At 40.3% G+C, this 24,379-nt stretch overlaps 1 protein-coding gene across 7 annotated transcripts in view; it reads right to left on the reverse strand.

Moving 5' to 3' along the window:
* The window catches only part of kif1b (kinesin family member 1B), a 250,476-nt gene that overhangs the window by 120,156 nt on the left and 105,941 nt on the right, over positions 1-24,379 (reverse strand). For all 7 annotated transcript variants that reach the window (XM_068016948.1, XM_068016945.1, XM_068016944.1 and 4 more), the window contains exons 14-20: positions 23,466-23,545; positions 21,525-21,600; positions 13,894-13,973; positions 11,238-11,344; positions 10,098-10,181; positions 4,873-5,053; positions 2,903-2,975 (exon numbers count right to left, since the gene is read on the reverse strand). In XM_068016948.1, coding sequence (XP_067873049.1) covers positions 2,903-2,975; positions 4,873-5,053; positions 10,098-10,181; positions 11,238-11,344; positions 13,894-13,973; positions 21,525-21,600; positions 23,466-23,545 — 681 coding nt within the window. The remainder of the gene's footprint in view (positions 1-2,902; positions 2,976-4,872; positions 5,054-10,097; positions 10,182-11,237; positions 11,345-13,893; positions 13,974-21,524; positions 21,601-23,465; positions 23,546-24,379) is intronic.

Raw genomic sequence — 24,379 nt, forward strand, 5'->3', positions numbered from 1 at the left:
AAATGCAATTAAATCCAGAGCAGCCAATACTCATCTCAATAATAAAACAAAGCCAAGATATGTTTTAAAGTAGCTTCTCATCCTTGCAGGAAAGGGAGTGAGTAATATCATTTTGAGATCCATTGACCATTAATGTTATTTATCATTCCTTTAAACAACTAACACCAGACTAAAAGCATCGATATTTTTGATTGGAAAACTGTTCTCATGAAAAACACGTAGGTCAAATTTGACCAGAGATTTAGCCGGACTTCTTAGTGTCGCAACATTCTAGCAACACAGATTTACGAAAAGAATTGTGCATGTTTTTTTTCTCAATTATTTGGGGGTCAGATTGAAGCAAGAATGAGACACTACCAACTCTTAAATCTTGGGAAAGAGATGAAGTCTATGTAAACCATCATCATCAGTCTAATTTAGAAAGTTAAGCAGAATCAATCACAATTAACATCACAAATTCAAATCATTCAGAAGATTAATGTACTGGAACAAGCAAGGCATCAGCACCTTGTCACTTCGAAATAGCCAGCATTTACTATCTTAAGGTGAAATGGAAAGGATGAGGCCAGTATGGGCAGCATAAAGGTCACTAGATAAAAAATAAACTTGAAGGTCCACTGCTGTCCTTTCAAAAAAAAAAATTAGCATTCAAATTCCTAATCTTTGCAGCATATTAGATACATTAAAAGTGACAAGTTACTGTTGAAGCGTTGTGGAGTTTTTCTTTTAAGCCAAGAAAAGAAAACCATGTTACTGTAGGTGTACTTTTTAAAAAAATTATTTACTGCTTACATTTAAATATAAAAATCAATTGCCAAAGAACCAAATTGATTAAGCAGCTAAACTCATATTTGATTGGACAACAATTGGACCTTGTTGCTTTTATGAGTTTGAATTCAGATCTCATGTTGGGGCTTAAAAGCTAACTTGTGTACCACACTAACGGGAATGGGCAGAGAGAAGTTCACATGCTATTGAAGCTCATCAATATATCATTTATATGAATACTAATACTTCTGAAGGAATCTCACTAACCTATTTTATTAAATACTTACGAAAGGGATGTTGAGCCCCATTCATTTTTTTCATCATTCGTTTAACTAGTTAAAAAAATGAATGTTGTTGAACATCCTTTTGCTAAGTGTTTAATAGATTCTAATTGGGAACCTTTGAAAATGCCAACTATACATAATGGTTCGCCCTCTTTCCTGAATTGTTTCACAAGGGCAATTAGGGAAGACAGAACTACCACTATTCACAGCATATTTTTAAAATGTGCATCAATTTTCTCATCAGAAGTTTACAGAAGGCAAGCGACCTTTCCAATACTGTTCAAAACAGAAGGGAAAAATCTCCTGTAATCTTCTATAACCAGTATATCTCTCAAACAATAGATCAGAACCTCAGTTAGGCTCCTTGCTGGATTGTGTTTCCACAGGCAGCAGGCATCCTCCAGTAGGCAGCAGGCATCCTCCAGTAGCCACCTGGGCCCACATGGCCCTTCATTACATGGCTGTTCATTGCCCAGGGAGTAAGCCTCAGCTGGCTACTCTAGCAAGGCCAGGCCCCAGTCCTGCATTTGTTCAATCATCAGAGGTAGTTTCTTGAAGCATAGTCAGTAGATGGCAACCAGGGGAGCCATAGCCCTTACCAATTTCCCTCACCCTCACATACTGAAGCCAACAGTAGCATTCCTTCTACCATGTTGGCAGAGTTCAGCTAACTGAGCACAAACTAGAGATTAAAACCAAAGACCTTTCTGGTCTAAATGGTTATTGAGTCAATGAGGAGAACTGCAAACATTTAGCATTTTTTAAATGTTTGTACTGATCAAAATGTTGGATATTCATGGCAGGGAGTGAAACACTTTCCATTTCAGGCATCCAGTTTCAGTATCAAGCATTCGAGATACAGCATCATTAGATACAGAGTAAGGCTCAACCTCTTACTGCATCAGTGTGGCATTTTTTCATTTTCCACAGTAAACATCATTGGCCTTTCTCTCTCGAGACTGCCAACTAGCACCAAATTAAGGGCAATCTTGTACAGGGCCATTGCCCATTAGGAACTGAAGATTTCCCAAAGGATCCTTACAATAAGAACAGGAGGATAATTTCATCCATCAATTTAGATTTGAAACCAAGTCCCAAAGAATATCTAGCCATGGTGCCAGCCAGTTCCTACCTCATTTCACATTTTCATAACAAATCCAACATAAGTCTATGGGGACAATGCTGCACAATTTTTATAAAACAAACTACAGGTATATAGCATCAATTCGAAAATGACTAACCTCAAAAAGGATTTTTATAAAGTTTGTCTATAAACAATTACAGATGTGAGCTCTCCTATTCCTTAACCTCAAGAAAAAGGTTTATTTAGCTGACCGATCACAATTATTTACTGCTAACTTTGTTAAGCAATTATCTTCCCCACAGATTTTCCTCACAAGTTCTCCTCTAAAACTCAACTAATTCGTATAAAAAAAGTCATTTCAATTTTACTTTTGCAACAACTGCTTTGCTTCTCAAGAAAACAAAACCTTCTATTAATTATCCCATAAGCTGAAGCATCAGTTGAGTACATAACCCTCATCTCCCTGAATAAGTCTTGCTGTGGGATATTGTTCAAAGATGGCAGAATCGTTATTTCTCCAGAAGGTACAAGGAAGATCAAGTCCCATGCAAGAGAAGTGGATTGTACCATGCAGTTTTATATGATCCATTTCAAGACTCATTACAAAGAGCTCAATGGAAAGTCAGAGGTAAGACTGTGCAAAATTAGTAGTGTCCGGAGCAACGAAGCAAGCATGAACAATCCACTCATTTCAGGCCAGTAAAAATGCAATAAGAACATCTGACACACAAGATATGTTAGAATTAAGGGAGACAAAGACCCTTACCAAGCGTTGTTGCTCCAAAAGCAGGTCTGCCTCCTCCTTCTCTTTCTTATATAGAATCTCCATTTCTTGAAGCCTGTTGAGAATAGAATATTTTACGCGCATTTAAAGGAGCACTTCACACAGTGTGGATACCGAGCCCGATGAGCTCAGTACAGAACTAGAGTGGGCAGATTTGAAAACAACTGGCTAACTCACATTTCTGTTTTTCAGTAAAGCAGGTCCATAGACAACTTTTTTCCTATACGTATGTGCTGGCAGTCCTGTGCAAATTGCGTGCCACACGTGAAAAAAATGGCATTACTAACTTTTTTAAAATTAATTTTATGGGATGTGAGCATCGCTGCAGCATTTGCTGCCTATCCCTAACTGCCCTCGAGAAGGTGGTGGTGAGCTGCCTTCTTGAAGTCCATCTGGTGCACAGTGCTGCCAAGGAGGGAGTTCCAGGATTTTGATCGAGCAACAGTGAAGGAACAGTGATGTAGTTCCAAGTTAGGATGGCATGTGGCTTGGAGGGGAACTTGGAGATGGTGGTGTTCCCATGCATCTGCTGCCCTTGTTCTTCTAGGTGGAAGAGGTCGTGGGTTTGGAAGGTGCTGTCGAAGCAGGCTTGGTGAGTTGCTGCAGTGCATCTTGTAGATGGTACACACTGCTGCCACTGTGTGTTGGTGGCAGAGTGAGTGAACGTTTAAGGTGGTGGATGCTTACTTGTCAGTAGCTACTGAAACACTACCAAGGCAAGACAGATCTGAAAAGCTAGACTATTTGACATTTCATTGCATGCAAGTTTTGTGCAGGGGATAATGACGGAATAGTGACACCACTGGAATAGGTGCAAGTCACAAGACAGACAAATACTGGCGTAGTGAGTGTAACACCATCATACTACCTCTGGCACATTGGCTTCAAATCCAGCTTAAAATAAAAGCACTGCAATCCCCTTACTGCCAGTAATGGTGAGGCAATGAGCATGACCAGTCCCAACTTTGTTCTCTGTTTCTACAAGAGCGGACGTCTGTTTCAGTTTGCAACATTCTTGTCTCCCAGTCAGAAGGCTGCGGGTTGACTTCCCACTCTGGCCTTGAGCACATAATCAGGGTTCACCATGTAGTACTGGGGGATACATCATCAAAAGCACTGCCTTTTGGATTAGATTTTATACTGAAGGCCCGCTTTCCCCCTCAGACGGGTATAAAAGATCTCACGATACTATTCAATGAGGAACAGAAAATTCACCTGTTGCCCTTGCAAACATTCCTCCCAACCAACAAAGCTGATTAGCAACTCATTAATATGCTGTTTTAGGAATCCTGCTCTGTGCAAACTGACTGCTGTGTTCGCCTCCATAACACCACTGACTGCATTTCAGAAATAATCTATTTGTTGCATAGTGCTTTGTGATATCTGTAATACATGTAGGACATTATTTAATGCAGTTCACTTCTGTCAGCAATTTCATAAACCTCTGGCATACAATTGTGGGTAACAGGAGTGTATCACAGTGGCGCAGTGGTTAGCACCGCAGCCTCACAGCTCCAGCGACCCGGGTTCAGTTCTGGGTACTGCCTGTGCGGAGTTTGCAAGTTCTCCCTGTGACCGCGTGGGTTTCCGCCGGTTGCTCTGGTTTCCTCCCACAGCCAAAGACTTGCAGGTTGCTAGGTAAATTGGCCGTTGTAAAATGCCCCTAGTGTAGATAGGTGGTAGGAGAATTGAGGGAAGGTGGGGGTGTGGTAGGAAAAATGGGGTTAATGTAGGATTAGTATAAATGGGTGGTTGTTGGTCGGCACAGACTCGGTGGGCCAAAGGGCCTGTTTCAGTGCTGTATCTATCTATGACTATTGTAGCAGGAGTTGGCATAATGAAATAGTTTTTATTCTTCATCTAGCACACATTGTTCACCGGGAACCTTAAAAATTGACCCAAACTATACATTTAAAAAAACTTCTCCAAGTTATGTGTGAACCTACAATTACCTTTTTTCCATCTCTTGTTTCATATCAATGCCTTGTTTTTCCAGAAGTTCCCGTTGAGCAAAAGCCCAATCAACAGGTTCTACTGGGGTCTCAGCAGACGGGGTCTTCTCTCGTTCGGCACGCGCCTGCTCAGGATGGTTGAATCGGAAGACATGGTTCTTGCCCATAATAATACGATTCCCTAAAGCAAGTTCGAGCCAACAGTTTCAAATTTCAGAACAATGCAACTAATATCAGAAAAGGTAAAAATTAAAAAGAAAAACAAAGCCGACTGCAAAAACAGCAACAACTTGCATTTATATAGTGCCTTTAATGTAATAAAACATCCCAAGACGCTTTATAGGAGTGTTACAAAACAAAATTTGAGCCACAATAGGAGATATTAGGCTAGATGACCAAAAGCTCTGTCAAAGAAGTAGATTTTAAGGATTAAGGAGCATCTGAAAGAAAATGTGCAATAGAGAAGTGGAGAGGTGTAGGGAGGGAATTCCAGAGCTTAGGGCCTAGGCAGCTGAAGGCACAATCGCCAATGGTGGAGTAATTAAAATCAGGAATGCTCAAGAAGCCAGAGTTGGTGGAGTGGGGTGGGAGTTGTAGGAGATTACAGAGATAGGGAGATCTGAGCCACGGAGCCATTTGAAGACCAGCATGAGAACTTTAAAATCAATTTGACAATTTATTTTTATTTCCAGAGGCTATTCGCACTGTAACTGAAAAAGTGGCAAGTCTGGCATATGAGTGCACCATACTCTACATCTGCTGGGCTCTATAGATATTTCCCTCTACAACAGAGGATAATATTCTAATAACGAGTTCAAAAGCAGGGGCAATAGATTTTTACAGGTCTACAAGTTTTCAAAGTTGCTGTTGACCAATCTTTTTCTTCTCCCCTTTGCTCTTGAAAATCTTGATGGTGATTCAACGTTGAGGGATGGCTCCAGAGGAGTCACCAGCCTCCTGCTACATTGCACAACTGACCATTTTTGATGTGCAAGTTTCATCAGTGAGAAAAGGGTTTGAAAGCTAGTTCTTTTCCTCATCTGACATGTAAATACAAAAGCCTTTCAATAGGAATCACTGGATGTGATGCAGAGAGAGGACCATGACTAAAGTTTTTTTTCTGAATGGGCAGGTGACATTGGCGCTAACTACCATGCACTCACCGCCCACACTTTGGCTGCCATTCGCTAAACATGCGGGGACCAAAGCCTGAAGCTTCATCATCTGAGAATCGCACCAAGCAGTACAGCTATCCTTGGGCCAATAGCCTGAACAAATGTTTTTGACTTTCTCCATTACAACACTATGGCACCAACAAATAGAATACAGGAAGTCTTAGGTTTTATTCCAGCCTGTGCTGCGTTAGCTCATTTCAGGCAGGCCAGCAATTGGGTGACTACAATTCACAAGAATACAAGGTGCATACAAATGGCAATCACTTGTCCCACCTTAGCTGTGAAAAGCAATAATGCTGATCCTTGGTATCGAAGGACAGATTTACAAGGAAAATCACATCATGTTAGCTTTTGAACCAGTCTGAAGCTCTTGTCTCCACCACCCAACGCAGATCACCATTCATGTGTTGATCTCCGAGTCCTAACCAAACTTCCCTTTATTAATTGTACCATATGCATCCCTGCTCTGGTATCCTGGCATAACTTGGAATGATGCTCTGGATTAACACTGTCTGTGCTGTTTAATATTGTGTACACTTGTACCAGCTCTCCATCTCAGTGGTCACCTTTCAAGGCTAGAGTCCCAATTTACCCAGACTTTCCTTGTAAATCAGCCCTTCGATCCCAAGGATTAGCATTATTGCTTTTCACTGCAGCTGCTCCACGGTTTGGGTATTTTCCTTATTTCTTGGTGACCAAAATTTAACAGAAAATAGATCTATGTCTATAGGTGGGAGGGCATGTTGTGATGAGGACATAAGGAATCTGCAAGGGGATATAGATAGAGTGAGCGAGTGCGCAAAAACTTGGCAGATGGAGTTTCATGTAGGAAAGGGTGAGTTCATGCACTTTGGTAGGAAGAATCTAAAGGCAGATTATTTAAATGGAAAGAGATTCCAAAAAAGTGCAGCACAGAGGGATCTGATTGTTCTTGTGCATGAAACACAAAAAGTTAGCATGCAGTTGCAGCAAGTAATTAAGAAGGCAAATGGAATTTTGGCCTTCATTGCTAGGGGGTTGGAGTTTAAAAATAGAGAAGTCTTGTTACAACTGTACAGGGTGTTGGTGAGGCTGCACCTGGAGTACTGTGTACAGTTTTGGTCCCCGCATTTAAGAAAGGATATACTGGCATTGGAGGCAGTTCAAAAGAAATTCACTAGGCTGATTCTGGGATGAAGGGGTTGACTTATCAAGAACGGCTGAACAGGTTAGACCTTTATTCGTTAGAGTTTAGAAGAATGAGGGGTGATCTTATTAAAACATACAAGATTCTGAGGGGGCTCGACAAGGTAAATGTTGAGACGATGTTTTCATTAGTGGGGGAAATCTCAAACTAGGGGACATAGTTACAGAATGAGGGAACATTCATTTAAAACTGAGATGCGAAGGAATTTCTTCTCTCAGACGGTAGTGAATGTCTGGAATTTTCTACCCCAGAGAGTTGTGGAGGCTAGATCACTGCAAGTATTTAAAGAGGAGGTAGATAGATTTTTGATATATCGGGGAGTTGAGGGCTATGAGCAGCTGGCACCAAAGAGGAGTTGAGGTCTGGGGCAGATCAGTCATGATTTTATTAAATGGTGGGGCAGGCTTGAGGGGCCGAATGGCCTACTCCTGCTCCTATTTCTTATGTTCTTGTGTATGTCCAGTTTTAGCGTGAAATCTTCTGGCTTATACCTCACTGACCCAAAAGGTCTAGTTGCCTTGTTTATTACCACTTGATGTTAAATTGCAGAATTCCTTTCAGCTGCACCCAGGGTTATTCCTAAACAATTCACAGTCCACTTGTCACATCTATTTTACTTGTCAATGTATTGTGCTTGGTACTTACTTACGTCAATTTGTTTAGATTGTATATTTTATCCAACTCTCTTCTTAGGTCTCAACTGCTTTTTCCATATGGACAGCAAAGTTCAATATTGTCTGTAAACATGACCAGTTTGTATGCAGTTTCTGCATTTGAGTCATTAATGCAACAGATTAGCAGTAGTATGGACACTTGGACCAAACTCTGGGGCCCTCCACTTAATTCCTTTCAACTCTGCCCCTCCCCAAAGCATCGCTCTCCTAGCAAGTACACTTTATTTTCTTTCTTTCGACAATTTCCTTATCCATTACCCAAGTTTAACTTTGAAATCAAAACCTCCGCTGGGAATCATGAACAATTCTGGGCACTATACCAGGAAAACTGTAAAGGCCTTAGAAAGGGTCCAAAGGAGGTTTACCAAGATGCTACCAGTGATGAGGAGAAGTTCAAAAGGTTAGGACTGGTCTCTTTAGAACAGAGAAGGTTAAGCGGTGACCTAATCAAGGTTTTCAAGATGATGAGGGATTTTGATGGAATTGATTGATAAATATTATTCACTCTGGTGAATAGTTCCATAACCAGAGGTCACAGATTCAAAACCATTCACAAAGATCTAGGATTATAGAACAGTTACAGCTCAGGAAGCCACCATTCGGCCCATCATGTCCATGCCAGCTCTCTGCAAGAGCAACTCACCTAGTCCCACTCCCCTGTCCTTTTGCTGAAGCCCTGCAAATATTTTCTCTTCTGATAATTATCCAAATCTCTTTTGAAGACTTCACTTGAACCTGCCTCCACCACACTCAGACAGTGCATTCCAGATCCTAACTACTCGCTGCGGAAAAAACCTCCTCGTGTCATCGCTGCATCTTTTGCCATCTGCCTTAAATCGGTGCCCTCTGGTTCTTGACCCTTCCGCCAATGGGAACAGTTTCTCCCCACCTACTTTGTCCAGAGTCCTCACGATTTTGAACACTTCCATCAAATTTCCTTTTAATCTTCTCTTCTCCAAGGAGAACAGCCCCAGCTTCAATTTATCCATGTAACTGCAGTCCCTCATCCCTGGAATCATTCGCATAACTCTAATCTGCACTCTCGCTCTAATGCCTTCACATCCTTCCTAAAGTGTGGTGCCCAGAACTGGACACAATACTTCAGTTGAAGCCAAACCAGTGTTTCATAAAGGCTCATCAGAACTTCGCTGCTTTTGTACTCTATGCCTCGATTTATGAAGCCCAGGATCCTTATGCCTTTCTAACCACTTCCTCAATCTGCCTTGTCACCTACAATGATGTGTGTATAAATATCTGCAGGTCCTTCCGCTCCTGCATCCCTTTTCGTATTGCACCCTTTCGTTCATATAATCTCTCCTCATTCTTCCTACGTAGAGGGGAAATGTGAAGAATTTTTTTCACTCAGAGGGGTCAGGATCTGGAATGCTCTACCTGAAATGGTGATGGAAGCTGATTCCATAAATAATTTTTTTTTTTTTTAAAAGGAGTTGGGCAGGCTCTTGAGGATGAGAAACTTATAGGATTATGGATAAAAATTGGGAATGTTGGTATAAATATGACAGCTCTTTCAAAGAGCCAGCACAGGCACGAAGGGCCAAATGGCTCCCTTCTGTGCTGTGAATTCCTAAGGTTCGATGAATTCCCATTTTCAGCTTCAACAGCACTCTTTCATGACAGACTGTACGACAGGATTTTTGGAAATGTAAGTAAACCCCACACAGACTCACACTCACCTTTGGTGCCAATGATCTATTCTAATATGTTACTAAGTTTTGATGTTAAGATTTATGGGTCTGTAGTTGAAGCTCAGCACCCTGGGGTCCAACATGAGAAAAAGGCAAGAAAGGAAAACAGCTGGGGTTCCCACTCATGGCTACACACTCCTGCTGGCTCGTGGATATGTGCAGGCATTTGCATCAGCTCAAGACACTGCGCCCTTCATTGTCAGTCAGCCACTGATTTTCATCACCTAGGCTCATACACAAATAGCCACAGGGAGAGGTTCCAAAGACTGCAGGCCCTCGTGGAATCATAAATGCAAAAGGTGAGTCAAGATCTTTGAAAAAAGAGGACAGAAAATTGGGGGGGGGGAGAATCCCCTTTCCCAACTAGCAAAGTATCAAACCACAATAGAACATGCCATAATGCAGTATTAAAGACAATGCTAACCTAGTCTATATAAGAAACATAAACTTAACCGACTGACACTTTAATCTGTGCCTTGCCTACCTGAACGTAGTTTCACTGGATTGGCAACCCGTTTGCCATTCACATAAGTTTCAGATGATTCACAGGGCACCAGAGTGACAATAACTGTGAAGACAAGCAAGAGTGAACAGATTGATGCATTGTCAGTTTCTGGAAAAGACTCTGATTAAGAGGCGGGAGGGAAACCATGTCAGTGAATACATAAGGGATATTTCTGTAGAGCTGTTGCTAACTGCCAGGGGAAGTAGTGGGCTGACCTGTACTTAACACCATATGTGCACAGTCGACACTGATCACAGTGTTTTACAAATCAGTGACACTTTCCAAAACTGCCAAAACAGTGTATAAGACGAGCTTACTGCTTCACTTCAATTTTGTACTTCGTATGAACAGCACACTCAGAAGCTGCACATGGTTTATGAGAGTTACACCATTCACAAACCATAACATTAAAAGCAACAAGTGACCACCACCCGCTGTTAATGGGCATCAGACTCACTCACCGTTTAGCATTTACTGACCTAAATCATATCCTAAATAAGTGTTCTAAGCCAAGCATCAGCCTCTGAGAAGCAGCTCTGGTTGGAATCTTAACTAACACAACTCCAATCAGAATGAACAAACATTTAAAATCATTCATATAAGCAGAGTTTGTTTTGTGGTCCAGCAACATATCACAAGTTCTACCCTGGTATCATATCCCCCTCTGGTCACGTGGAACAAATCAATGCTGCATTGTGAAATCAATTTCTTTGACATAAAGTCTTCAACGTGCTCCTTCTCAACTTGCAGAAACCAGCATTGGAACTCTAACAAGTGAAGTGATGTTCAAAATCAAGCTCCCTACTTTACAAAATGTTATTCGAGTATCTTTTTGAAAGCTTTGTTCATAGGAATGCACATGAAATTATTCCAACTTGCCCATTTTTTAAAAAGTCGAATTATGTTATAACCCAATGCAAGCCAAGCCAGTACTACGTTAATCTACAGTAACCTGCAGAGCGTCTGGTGTCAATTTAGGATCGACGGAACCTTGTAAAGGTTCCAAGAACTTGCAATTCTGATCCCACCGGCCAGGGCAAGATGTAAAGTCATTTATAAAAAGTTTGTTGAAAAAACGAAGCATGAAGCTACAAAAGCAATTGGTTAGTTAGTTTTTACCTTCGCCATTTTGATTCTGGTCACTCCTGAAACTACAGTGCTCTTCTCTGATGTGTGCGCCACTGAGAACAATATCCTGGCGTCTCTGGGCATCTGCCTGTCCAACCCTTATAATTAAAAAATACATATTCACCGCATTGAAACACACACCTAAATCGAGTGAGATTTCCATTTATTTATGTGTTAAATATTTAATTATAGACATAATTAAATTCAGTTTGCAGTATGAGTCACTGGGAGAGGTGCAAAGGAGCCGAAAATGTTTTTCCCCCCCCCCCCACCTCTGAATCTAGGCAATTGTTTAGCCGAAGGATCATATGGACGGTGTGAGAAATCGGAAGGTTATAGCAGTGTGGTTTAGGATAGGCTTCTGAAATTGGAATTTAGGTTTGTCTGGGTATTCAAAGCGAATTCAATGCCTAACATGGAAGCCCGTCCTTAATTGTGATACTTACGAACCAAAAATGTTGAACAATTAAACTTTTTGAATATCTGATTTCATTTTCTCAGAAAAGCCAGCATGGACTGGTTGGGCTGAATGGCCTGTTTCTGCGCCGTATGTTCTATGCAATTATTTTGGTGTAAACCTCCTTGAGAGGTACAAGCAAATTCAGGTATAACATGACTAATACATCTCTGATTAAAGCGTACTAGACTGCTTTATTGATTGGACTATTTAAACTGATCACTAATCTGTGCAAGTTTTCAAGATATTAAGGGGAACAGATAGGGTGGAGAGAGAGAAACTATTTCTGCTGGTTGGGGAGTCTAGGACAAGGGGGCATAGTCTAAAAATTAGAGCCAGACCTTTCAGGAGTGAAATTAGGAAACACTTCTACACACAAAGGGTGATAGAAGTTTGGAACTCTCTTCCACAAGCGGTAATTGATGCTAAATCATTAATTAATTTTAAATCTGAGAACGATAGACTTGTGTGATAAAAAGGCATCAAAGGAAATTGGGCAAAGGTGGTTGTATGAAGTTATGTCACAGATCACTGATCATGTTGAATTGTAGAAGAGGCTTGAGAGGCTAACGGCCCATGCCTGTTCCTACGTTGAACTGATATCCTTTAATGGAACAGTTTGACAAAAGGACCTTAGCACCAAGCTTTGCCAATGATACATAAAGTGCAGTTTAAAACATTTTTAAATGGCTGAACATTGGTGAGGTGAGAGTGACTGCCGTTGACATCAACGCAGCATTTGACTGAGTATGGCATCAAGGAGCCCTAGCAAAGTTGGAGTCAATGGGAATCAGGAGGAAAACGCTCCACTGGTTGGAGTTGTATCTAGCGCAAAGGAAGATGGTTGTGGTTGTTGGAGGTCAATCATCTCAGTCCCAGGAAATCGCTGCAGGAGTTCCTCAGGATAGTGTCCTAGGCCAACTATCTTCAGTACTTCATCAATGACCTTCTCTCCATCATAAGGTCAGAAGTGGGGATGTTCACTGATGATTACACAATGTTCAGCACCATTCGCAACTCCTCAGATACTGAAGAAGTCCGTGTAGAAATGCAGCAAGACCTGGACAATTTCCAGGCTTGGACTGATGTGGCAAGTAACATTTGCGCCACACACATGTCAGACAATAACCATCACCCCTTGACATTCAAAGGCATTACATCGCTGAATCCCCCATTAACAACACCCTGGGGGGCTACCATTGACCTGAAACTGAACTGGAGTAGCCATATAAATACTGTGGTTACAAGAGCAGGTCAGAGGCTAGGAATTCTGTGGCAAGTAACTCACCTCCTGCCTCCCCAAAGCCTGTCCACCATCTACAAGGCACAAGTCAGGAGTGTGATGGATTACTCTCCACTTGCCTGGATAGGTGCAGCTCCAACAACACTCAAGAAGCTCGACACCATCCAGGACAAAGCAATCGCTTGATTGACACCCCATCCACAAACATTCACTCCCTCCACCACCAATGCACAGTGGCAGCATCTACAAAATGCACTGTAGCAATGCACCAAGGCAACTCAGGCAGCACCTTCCAAACCCTCGATCTCTACCACCTAGAAGGACAAGAGCAGCAGATGCATGGAAACACCACCACCTGCAAGTTGCCCTCTAAACCACACACCATCCTGACTTGGAACTATATCAGCGTTCCTTCATTGTCGCTGGGTCAAAATCCTGGAACGCTCTTCCTAACAGCACTGTGTGTGTAGCTACCTCACATGGACTGCCGCAGTTCAAGAAGGCAGCTCACCACCACCTTCTCAAGGGCAATTAGGGATGGACAATAAATGCTGGCCTGGCCAGCGACACCCACATCCCATGAAACGAATAAATAAAAAAGCACTGGGTTTCAATGAGACGTTTATCAGTTGTCAGAATGTTATGATATTACGAGTCAGATGAGTTGAATTTAAAGGTCATCAAACTACTAAAATATCTGAAATTGCAATTCTTAATTTATGTAAATTCCAGAAAAGACTAGATTTCAAAATGTCTAAATATTGTAGCTATTTTAACTTAAGTGTCACAAAAATCTAACCTTTCAAACAAAATCCAGGTAGCCCATTTTGATGAGAAAAAAAACCATTACTGTCAAGCTTTATAAAGTTAACAAGAGTCAGCAACCCAGGCTGTCATTGGTTGACAGCTTGTTGAAAGTGATTTGACTTTTTATTTAATTTCGTTACCTTGTGATGCCATCTTTGATGTAGTAAAGAAGACACTCTGACATGAGAGGATCCTCGTTGAGGTTCACAAGATGTGGCGTCTAACAGAAAATGAGAACAGTAAAAAAAAACACAACAGCAGAACAGTATAATTAACATCTGTAGTCTTTATAAATAATTTTTTGGCAAATTCTGCCTGGATTCACATTATTTGTTGCAACACAAAATCCAAATCCAACTCCCAAAACAGCATTACATTAAGTAAACTGTTTGAGACTGTATGAAAGTACAATGAATGCACTTAGATGAGTGATTTATCTGGGTCACATTTAACCTTGGATTACCCTTAGCTTTAACAAGTGTGAATTTTAAAAATATCAAATGCTCTCAACTGGTTCACTGAGGGGGGGGTCTCCATTGTCTGCACCGCAAATGAACAGGGGTGTGCCTGCATCAATCCCTAGCCTGTGCCTAGTTAACCAGGCAGTTGACATGCAAGAACTGGTCTGTGTGTCCAGGTGGATCCGAAGGGGAAGAGGTGGGGGGGGATTGAAGGGAGAACAAAAAGATCGGAAAACCAAGGTTCCAGCTTCCAATGACATGAATGACCTCTGTAAAAATGCACTTGCAGGCACAAAATTATTGAGCTTTAAATAGCCCCCAACAGTCCAATGTCTCATGGTCACTCTGTCCAAACTCACATGAACAATGGTCACTGTGGTGAGTTACAGGTAGTCAGTATGTATTGAACCTACCAACCTTCAATAGAATAATTTGTTTGGGGAGAGAAAACCTGCAATTTCTAATTTGCTATTTGATACACAAGACCAGATGCAAGAGGCTTGCATTAAATTTCTATCAACAGAAGCGTGCTATACAAAAAGGCTGTTGCTACTGAGCATCGGGAGAACTGAAATAATGATATCGATAGGCTCCCCTAGCTATAAACCCATTCTTTATACAGACAAGCTACTGCCAATGAATATGAAATATATTCAGGAGTGAGGTTTATCAGATAATGGTACAATAATAAAATTGATTGCCAACTACAGTCAGCCTCATGACCAAAAATAGTTACCAGAAATAGGATATCTATTTGTATCTTCCTTAAAATTACATTGTATTGATTTTTTTTTAAACTTTATTAATGGGGACTATTGCAGTGCTTCATATTCTTCAGCACATCAGTCAAGTTACCCTACTTAGCTCCAGAAGTGCTTGGCTACCGCCTTTAAACCCCTCCAAAGTCAAAACTGAAGGCCAACTGCAAACAAAAACTATTACAAATCATATGTCAGAGCACATTTAAACTTTCAGCTCTGTCACAGCTTGCATATTTGATTTTTTAAAATGTAAAATTGAAAATAACAGTATCAGGAACATAATCTGCAATGGCTGCTACTTCTCACTGCACCTCCATACAATTCCACAGCTCAGTGAAGGCAGTTTTAATTATGGGACTACTAAATATATTTACTTTAAGCAAAGATGGACTGCTCATAGTGCTGAATAAATGGAATTGAAATAGGATTACAGTGTAGTAATTTTCAATTTGGCAAAAAAACAATTAACAATGGCCACAGCTAGAAATTGAGGCTTGAAGACCCAAACTTTCACGTGGGACTTTTCTAACCAGAGAAAACTTTCATTCCATCAGTCTGGACAGGAATTGAACCCAGCTCCTGGAGATGAAAGAACAGGATGTAACAGTAATTGTCAGTTTTAAAATTGACAATTAAAAGGCAAAAAGTCTTGCTTTGATCATCAGATGAAAAGGTCATAACCTTTCGTCAGAACCTGAAACATTAATTCTGTTTCTCTCTCCACAGATGCTGCCTGACCCACTGAGTATTTCTAGCATTTTCTGTTCTTATTTCAGATTTCCAGCACCCGCAATATTTTGCTTTTGCTTTGATCATGTTTAGTTCAATTTGATCTTTACTGAAAAATGGTTCAGCGTTTAAATCGCTTCGGCATTAAACTACACATCAGAGAATTGGGTCTTTGGGTCTCATGGCTTTTTTAAAAAAATCATTCGCTTGGCCTTAACTCAGCAAATATAAATAATCAGGAATAAAAACAGAAAACACTGGAAATACTCGGCAGATCTGGCAGCATCTGTGGAGAGAGAAATAGAGTTAACGTTTCAGATCGATGACCTTTCATCTGAACAATCAGGAAGCAGGCACCAAGATTAAGCACTTCATGGAAGTAAGATATTACAATGGGAGGGAGCAAAACTGACCTACAATGCAAGAGCCTAACAGCCTCCCGAAATATTCCACGAGACAGCTAGATTTTCAGTCTATTCAGAACAGCAATACCAGGAGACATGTTCACAAACTGCCTCTAAATTTAAATTATTACAGGTTACAAGTTGCCCTTTTTGAATCATTACTGTTAGCTAACTGAAGAGTGATATTACTTATTTTGTAGTCCCATCCACAACCCAGACTGCCTGATTGCAGGAGGGTAGTGCAATGACAAGTGGTATTCCAGGGGTGAAAATTGGAATCAGCAGACTGAAATACGTCTCCTGTGGACATAACAGATTAAATACTGGTATATGCAACATTTTAATACTAACATGAGCACCAAGCATTATAAAAAGACCATTTACCACCATAATCCCAATGCTATTATATATACCAACCTTCTTTGGAGAGAACACACCATAGGAGTCAGCAAAAAGATCACATGGCCTTGGAGTCAAAATCTAAGCAATAAGGTGTCAGGAAGCAGAAATGCAAAAGTAAAAGGTGACAGAAAAAGCATGAGTGTAAGAAGACACACGAGGAAGACGCTTCAACAAAATGGGTAACAAGTGAAGAGAACCATGAATTACATTAAACAAGAAACACAAAGTAGTTAGTGTAGGACGAAATTAGACCGCACAGAATTTACAACTGAAAAATCATTTGAGTTCATGAGACTTGAAACAAATCGTCGTGTTGTGACAAATTTCCTAAATGTTCTACACTTCAGTGGCTGAAGCCTCTAAACTCAAAGCAACACAATTCGGATTACACTTTGATGATTCGCCATTAACCAAATCACAATTTTCCACTTTGTTCAGCACACCATTAGTTAAATTTTAACTTGGCAATAGTTGAAAATTAGACAACAACCTCCAATATCATTGCATTTGCTTCAGAACAGTTTGACTCATGTTACGATTTCCATCCATTTTAAATTTTAATGGTAATTGAGAATCACCTTGGATGTGGTTTCTATATTTAAAAAATGGTAAAATCAGAATGTGCAAGAGAATGATAAATTTACATCCTATATCAAGTCTTTAATGCTAAAATTGACATGCAATTTCTTTCAAGATTTTCCTCTGGTTTGCTTCAATATAAAAGTGCATCATATAGTCTGCATGCAATTACGATCTACAATGTCAATCTTAATCCATTTCCATCAGTTGATCAGGATGCATGAATTGTATGATGCACTCCACCAACTCGCCATTTACAGAATTTCATCCATAAGCCCCATTCACTAAAAAAAAAAAAAATCTTTATTTCCCTAGTCACGTATACAGGCTTACTCATAGAAATCGGATCGTTGCACACCTACAAAAGCATCAGCGTAACCATGGGAATTTACCCAAAAGGGTGTCACGGATAGATTTAAATACATCTCCTGTAATGTTTGTTGTATTGAATGGGAATGGCTCCATTACCAAGACCACTTACTTACAATTCCATATCACCCAACTCTGCATCAGCTCATCTGCTGATAAAATCCTCATCTATGCCTTTGTCACCTCTAGACCGGACTATTATAATCCTCTCCTAGCTGGCCTCCCATCATCCACCCTACAGAAACTTGAGCTCGTCTAAAACTCTATTGCCCGTATCCTAATTCCCACCAAGTCCAGCTCACCCATTACCCCTGGGCTCGCTGACCTACACTGGGTCCCAGTTAAGCAACGCCTCTATTTTAAAATTCTCATCATTTTCAGATCTGTCCATGGTCCTTCCCATCTCTGTAACCTCCTCCAGTCTGACAGTCCTCCAGAATACCTTCGTTCCTCTCCAATTCTGGCCTCTTGAGCATCCCCAATTTTAACTGTTCCACCACTGGCGGCTGCGCCTTCAGCTGCCTATGTCCTAAACTATGGAATCCCTTCCCTAAACCTCTCCGCTTCTCTCACCTCCTTTAAGATGCTCCTTAAAACCTACCTAATATTTTCTTACGTGGTTCGGTGATAAATATTGTTTGATAACACTCCTGTGAAACACCATGGGACATTAAGATAAGACATTTTCTACATTAAAGACGCTATTTAAATGCAAGTTGTTATTGATTCCCTTGTTCAATGCAATTGACTGACTAGCACACTAAGTTCTTTGTAAATAATTCGATCAAAGGTCTTTTTTTCCCTAAAAAGGCCAGAAAAGGAATTCCAAGATGCTAAAATTAAGATTTACTCTTTTTTAAAAATGACAGCACACAAAGTAGCATTCAGGGCAAAACGTCAAAGTCTTGCATCTTTTAAAGTTCCCTTTTCTGGTTCTAAATCAAGTGCATACCTTTCTGCATTAACATTTAAAAATACAGGAAGGAATTGCTTTGGAAAAAAGGCCAAATTTCAATTTCAATTTTCTGTCAATTACTTCACAACAGAATCTGTTTGACTTGTCCATATTACTCATGGCAATTCAGATTCCGCAATTTTTTTTAAAAAAAGAGATACAGCACTGGATCTGTGCCGACCATCAACCATCCATTTATACTAATCCTACATTAATCCCATATTCCCTACCACATCCCCACCTTCCCTCAATTCCCCTACCACCTATCTACACTAGGGGCAATTTATAAGGCCAATTTACCTATCAACCTGCAAGTCTTTGGCTGTGGGAGGAAACCAGAGCACCCGGCGAAAACCCACGCGGTCACAGAAAGAACTTGCAAACTCCGCAAGTACCCAGAATTGAACCCGGGTCGCTGGAGCTGTGAGGCTGCGGTACTAACCACTGTGCCGCCCTTGAGCAATGAAGAAACGGCCAAATAATCTGACTTTCCTACTAGGAATCCGTTCTCTCTTCTGTTCTGCCAAATGATGAGACTACTGCTACAGACAATTTCAACATAGCCTTCAGCTCTGAGTTCCGAAGAAGGGTCACTGACCCGAAACGTTAACTCTGCTTCTCTTTCCACAGATGCTGCCAGACCTGCTGAGTGAATCCAGCATTTCTTGTTTTTGTTTTAGCCTTCAGCTCTGTTGGCAGCAAAAAGTAAATCGGGCTTTCAAAAGGCCAGAGAGTTTTGTCATCATATTCTATTAAAGGAACAGGAAATGAGAGAAAAAGAGAATCCTGTACTCAGAAAAAAAGCTGGCCATTTTAGGCACATTGAAGTTGAGAAAGTGCAAACTGTTAGCTGAATTTATAAGAAAGGTGACCATGTCATCACCCAATGGGCCTGTCACATTGGCACCTCGTAATGATACATAGTATCACATGTACAGTGCTATAATTCAGTCAGGAGAATGGTTCAAGGCTACCTACACAGGAGGTAACCTCTCACCATCTGAACTTGGCAGCCAACAGTACAGCTGTATTCAGGTGTGAAAGTTCACTATTTCCCAGATCAAACGACTCCCTGGCAACATCTACAGCCCATTTCTGAGTCATTTCATTAATGGCAGTAGAAACTCTACGCTTCCACTGACACACTCAACACCTTAGCTGGCATCCAAAAATTATGATGCCCATGTCGTTGAGGGGAAAACACAGGGCTCAGAACTGAGTATTTAAGCACAGGAGTATAGTAAATGGATAACATAAACTGGAAAACCATTATATTGGAAACTAAGCAGATGTTCATAACTCATTTGCCACTGCCTGCTTATCAAAATAGAGGACAAGAGCACAAAAAAGTGTGGCTTTGACTGAAAGGGTAAAAGTGTATATTCTTTTCAGCTTACCAACTCAATAAAGCTTTTTCACAAAAGGCATTGTCACTGAGAGTTTTACCACAATTTAGTCTCAGACTCATGAACTTAATGTCATTAACCAACCTTTTTAGGAGTAGACATTTCATCTGATTCAAACAACTCAGATGATGTCCGGTTGTAAATCTGAACAGGATGCGATGATAGAAAACAGGAATGAAAATATAAGGTTTACGAATGCAACAATGACAAAAAATAATTAAATGGCTTTACACTGGTGTGCACATAAATGGCTTAAGTTCCTGTCCTGCCTTTACACTCAAGATAATTATGGTTTTAAAGAAAAAAAATGTTACTATTTTTATAATTCCATGCTAACAGGAAAGATTAAAAAGTGCCGACAATACCATTTCCTATTACTTGTCGAAATGGTTAAAATGTCCTGCACAACTTACCTACCCTAAAGTTCAGATATTTAGAAGTCACAAGAATGAAGTGCCATTAATAGCAGAACAGACCCTAAAGCATTCTCACCATGGGAACAAAAGTGTATTTATTGCACATTTGAATTTTAAATAAAATTTAGAAAAAAATGAAATTTCTGTCCATCTTTTTCACACTACATTACTAATGATGCATATAATTGAAAAGTTGCTCTATAACTTGCATATTTTGGGTCAGTTCCACTCAAAGTAATCCAGTCTTCCACCAACAGCACCATCAGTTACGATAGAAGTACATGTGCTTCATCAATGTCTAGGAAGTGTTAATTTTATAAGGACACAAGGAATAGGAGTAGATCATTCGGCCCCTCAAACCTGCTCAGCCATTTAAGATCATAGCTGATATGATAGTGGCATCAACACCACTTTCCTGTCTGCACCCCATAACCCATGAATCCTTTGTAGATCAAAAATCTGTCTAACTCAACCTTCAATATATTCAATGGCCTAGCATCCACTGCTCTCTGGGGTAGAGAATTCCAAAGATGTACAACTCTGAGAAGAAATTCCCCCTGATTGACCCTTTATTCTGAAACTGTGCCCCTAGTTCTACATTTCCCCACGAGGGGAAACATTTTTTCCAACATCTACCCTGTCAAGCCCAGTCAAAAATCTTATGTTTCAATAAGATCACCTCTCTTCCTTCTAAACTCCAAGGAGTATAGGCCCAGCCTGCTCAACCTTTCCTCCTAAGACAACCCCTTCATCTGAGAGAACCTTCTCTGAATTGCCTCCAATGCTAGCATTTCAGTAAAAAAGTCTAACCAAAAAGAATAGGCATCAAACATGGAAAAGAAATCCCCAATACAAGTGGAACACTACTATTCCTGGGTGTTTATGAAGATATTTGACAAACAAGACAACCAAATACTTCCAATAAACTTTGGAATAATTCATGGTGCAAAATACAGAAGTTTCAAGAGTACTTTGCAGTGTTATATAAATGCAATTATAAAATGCTGTAAGAATTTCTAATACCTTGAGTTTTGGCCAGTGTACACCAGTGCAAGTTTTAAACACAAAATGTACAGCAGGAGTATGAATGGTGTGCACAATGTAACCATGATATACAAGTAGACAAGTGACAGAAACCAAAATTGTGACTTCAGGAGGAAAGAATAAAGCTTTAGGAAAAATTAAAAAGCAAACAGTTACACGAAGAAAGTACTCATGTAATTAACTTTTCTATATCTGTGTCAGCTTTTTGCTTCACATACAAAGAATGCTTTATACAAGGGGTCTACCTTTTTCGGAGAGAATACTCCCAACGTACCACCATCCTCTCGTATAGCAACGCCCATTTCAGCCAAAAGGGCCTCTCTAGAATTAGAGAAATGTCATTCCAGTCAGCTGCTAATGAATGGTTTCAGCTCAGCTTAACAAACAGCTCTGATTATGGTGTCACAACAAATGAGAATGATCAACGCACTGAATGAAAACAACTCAGAAGCTTTGCAAAACAGAGAAAGCGTTTGAGGATTCACTGAAAAGGCAACTTCGGCTTCAAATGGAAAACTCAACATGTTAAGATGTGCAAAAATGTTAGTTTTGTATCCCCAACAGCTGCATTTATTACATGAAACAAAAGAATGGATAACAAAATAGGGAATTTCAGGAGCATTTTAAAAACCTTTTAAAAAAATCACTATTCATCAGTAAAAGCAATGCCCTCTAAACAAAGGGAAAGCAACTTGGATTTACTGTAGTTGTAGACACATAGAACCCATCCATAAATCTCAATGAAGTATTTCTTAGACAAATTTTATAAATAAAAAAAGTAACTGCAGCAATTAAACTACTGTAATTGCAATTGCAGAGGATCTCAAGTTTAACATGAGATGACAAGAGATGATAGCATAGTAGTTAAGTTACTGGACTAGTAATCCAGAGGCCTGGACCAGTGCACCCTCTAATGTTTGGGGCGGCACAGTGGTGCAGTGGTGCAGTGGTTAGCACCGCAGCCTCACAGCTCCAGTGACCCGGGTTCGGTTCTGGGTACTGTCTGTGCAGGGTTTGCAAGTTCTCCCTGTGACCACGTGGGTTTCCGCCGGGTGCTCCGGTTTCCTCCTACAGCCAAAGACTTACAGGTTGATAGATAAATTGGCCATTGTAAATTGCCCCTAGTGTAGGTAGGTGGTAGGAGAATGGTGGGGATGTGGTAGGGAATATGGGATTAATGTAGGATTAGTATAAATGGGTGATTATTGGTCAGCACAGACTCGGTGGGCCGAAGGGCCTGTTTCAGTGCTGTATCTCTCTATGACTCTATGAGCTGCAAGATTCAGGACTTGATTATAAACTCTTCCAAAAAGTGGTCAAAATGCTTGCTCACTGAAGATGGTCATTTTTTAAAAACTGTTTTCTATACAGAGGCTCGCTCACTGACATCAAAATCTGCCCAAATTGTAGCCCATTGTCCAGACCACTGGGTGAAGGATCTCTCAGTTTCAGTGACGCCGATCGTGAGAGAACATGTGATATAATCAACATCCTGGTAAAAGAACAGTTTTGGGTTTTTAATTAAAGGTACCATCTGCTTGTTGTCAATTTTACTCTCTAACCACTATGGATAAGCATCCACTGTGGCTGGGTAACTAATAGCATTATTTTGGGGGAGGGGGAACGATGCTAGTCACTTTATACGTACACGACCACAAAGCCAAAGTCAGTTTCTAAAAAACAATTTGGACTTAGTACAGCATGTTGGTGTTATCTCATTCTTGTACATTATCATGAAGATAGCTGGGGCAATGTTGATATGGCATGACTGAAATTGAATGAAATTTGCTTGCACAGCATCAGTGAGCAAAGCCAAAGTATACTTTGCAGAGTGTCAAATCTACATATAAATAACACTCAAAAATATATTTTTAAACTTCAGCAGAACATAAACATGTAAGATCTGCTGCAAGAATTAATTTTTTGCGTCAGGAACCACATAGGGAAAGGATTTGCACCATGGTGCAAGCAAAGCTTTTTTTTTGTTAAAACTGCACAGCAACTATAAAAATAGATGAACACTGGTGCAACTTACTCAGATTTTTAAACTACAACAGAATATCATAGGTTCGGTATTTATAGAGATGCTGAATAGTTGAATTACAGCAAGTTCTACAAGATCAAATGAAACATCTTTTTGCAAAGTCTCTCCGAAATAGAGGTTTTGAAGGGAGAAAGACCCTGACCTCTCCATCCTAATTGCTTCAGTTTTCCGTAGCTTCTCCTCCCAGGTCTCATTCAGCTCAGCAATGATCTTTTCTGATTCCTGCAAAAAGACAGATGTGTTTAAAACACAACCTTTAAACAGTTTCACCTGTTTTTTCAGGTTTTATTACGTCACAATAGTTCTAATTACCAAATCTGTCACAGGAGAGAAAAAAAGAACCCAAAAGAATCTCATTCTTGGAGCTGAGCGCCATTGATTCACACTTTCAGCATATGAAAGGTATGGATGAAATTACGTTCTTCGCTTAAAAGTTCCCTCCACACAACGTTAAAAAATTAATACTTATTGGCAGCATAACTAAAAACCTAAAACTGGAGATTAATACACCTTAGTAACTTCCTATACTTTATACTATAATGAAATAGAACCAATAGGTGGGACTTTTCATTACAATATGAAATTGGAATCTCTGCATATATAGCACATATCAAGAGTTGCCCTTGTAAGTGGGTAAGACGACTTATTCTGAAAACAACCACCGTACAGGAACAGAGGTAGGCCATTTAGACCCTCAAGCCTGCTTCGCCATCCAAGGAGATCGTGGCTGATCTGCGACCTAACTCCATATACTGACGACCTGCTTAGATTTTATTTTTGTTCCGAGCAGATCTTCCGTTGTTCGTGGAAAGTCGATGGTTGCACTGATGCAGAGTTTGTACATCTCCATGAAAGATATTGGAAAGAAGCTGGTAAAACATCACTGTGAAACTTTGTTCCCTAGGGTTTTTCTTACTTGCTGCCAGTAGATAACTAAATTTGTTCCTCACATACCACATTTTGATAAGTTAATACTAATGATTAACGATTAAAAATGCATTAAAACAGGGATGGGGGAGTGGCGTGAGGGGTGGGTGCAGCTTTTCGCAGTCCATA

Source organism: Heterodontus francisci, chromosome 37 (genome assembly GCF_036365525.1).
Source record: "Heterodontus francisci isolate sHetFra1 chromosome 37, sHetFra1.hap1, whole genome shotgun sequence".
NCBI classification, from domain to species: Eukaryota; Metazoa; Chordata; class Chondrichthyes; order Heterodontiformes; family Heterodontidae; genus Heterodontus; species Heterodontus francisci.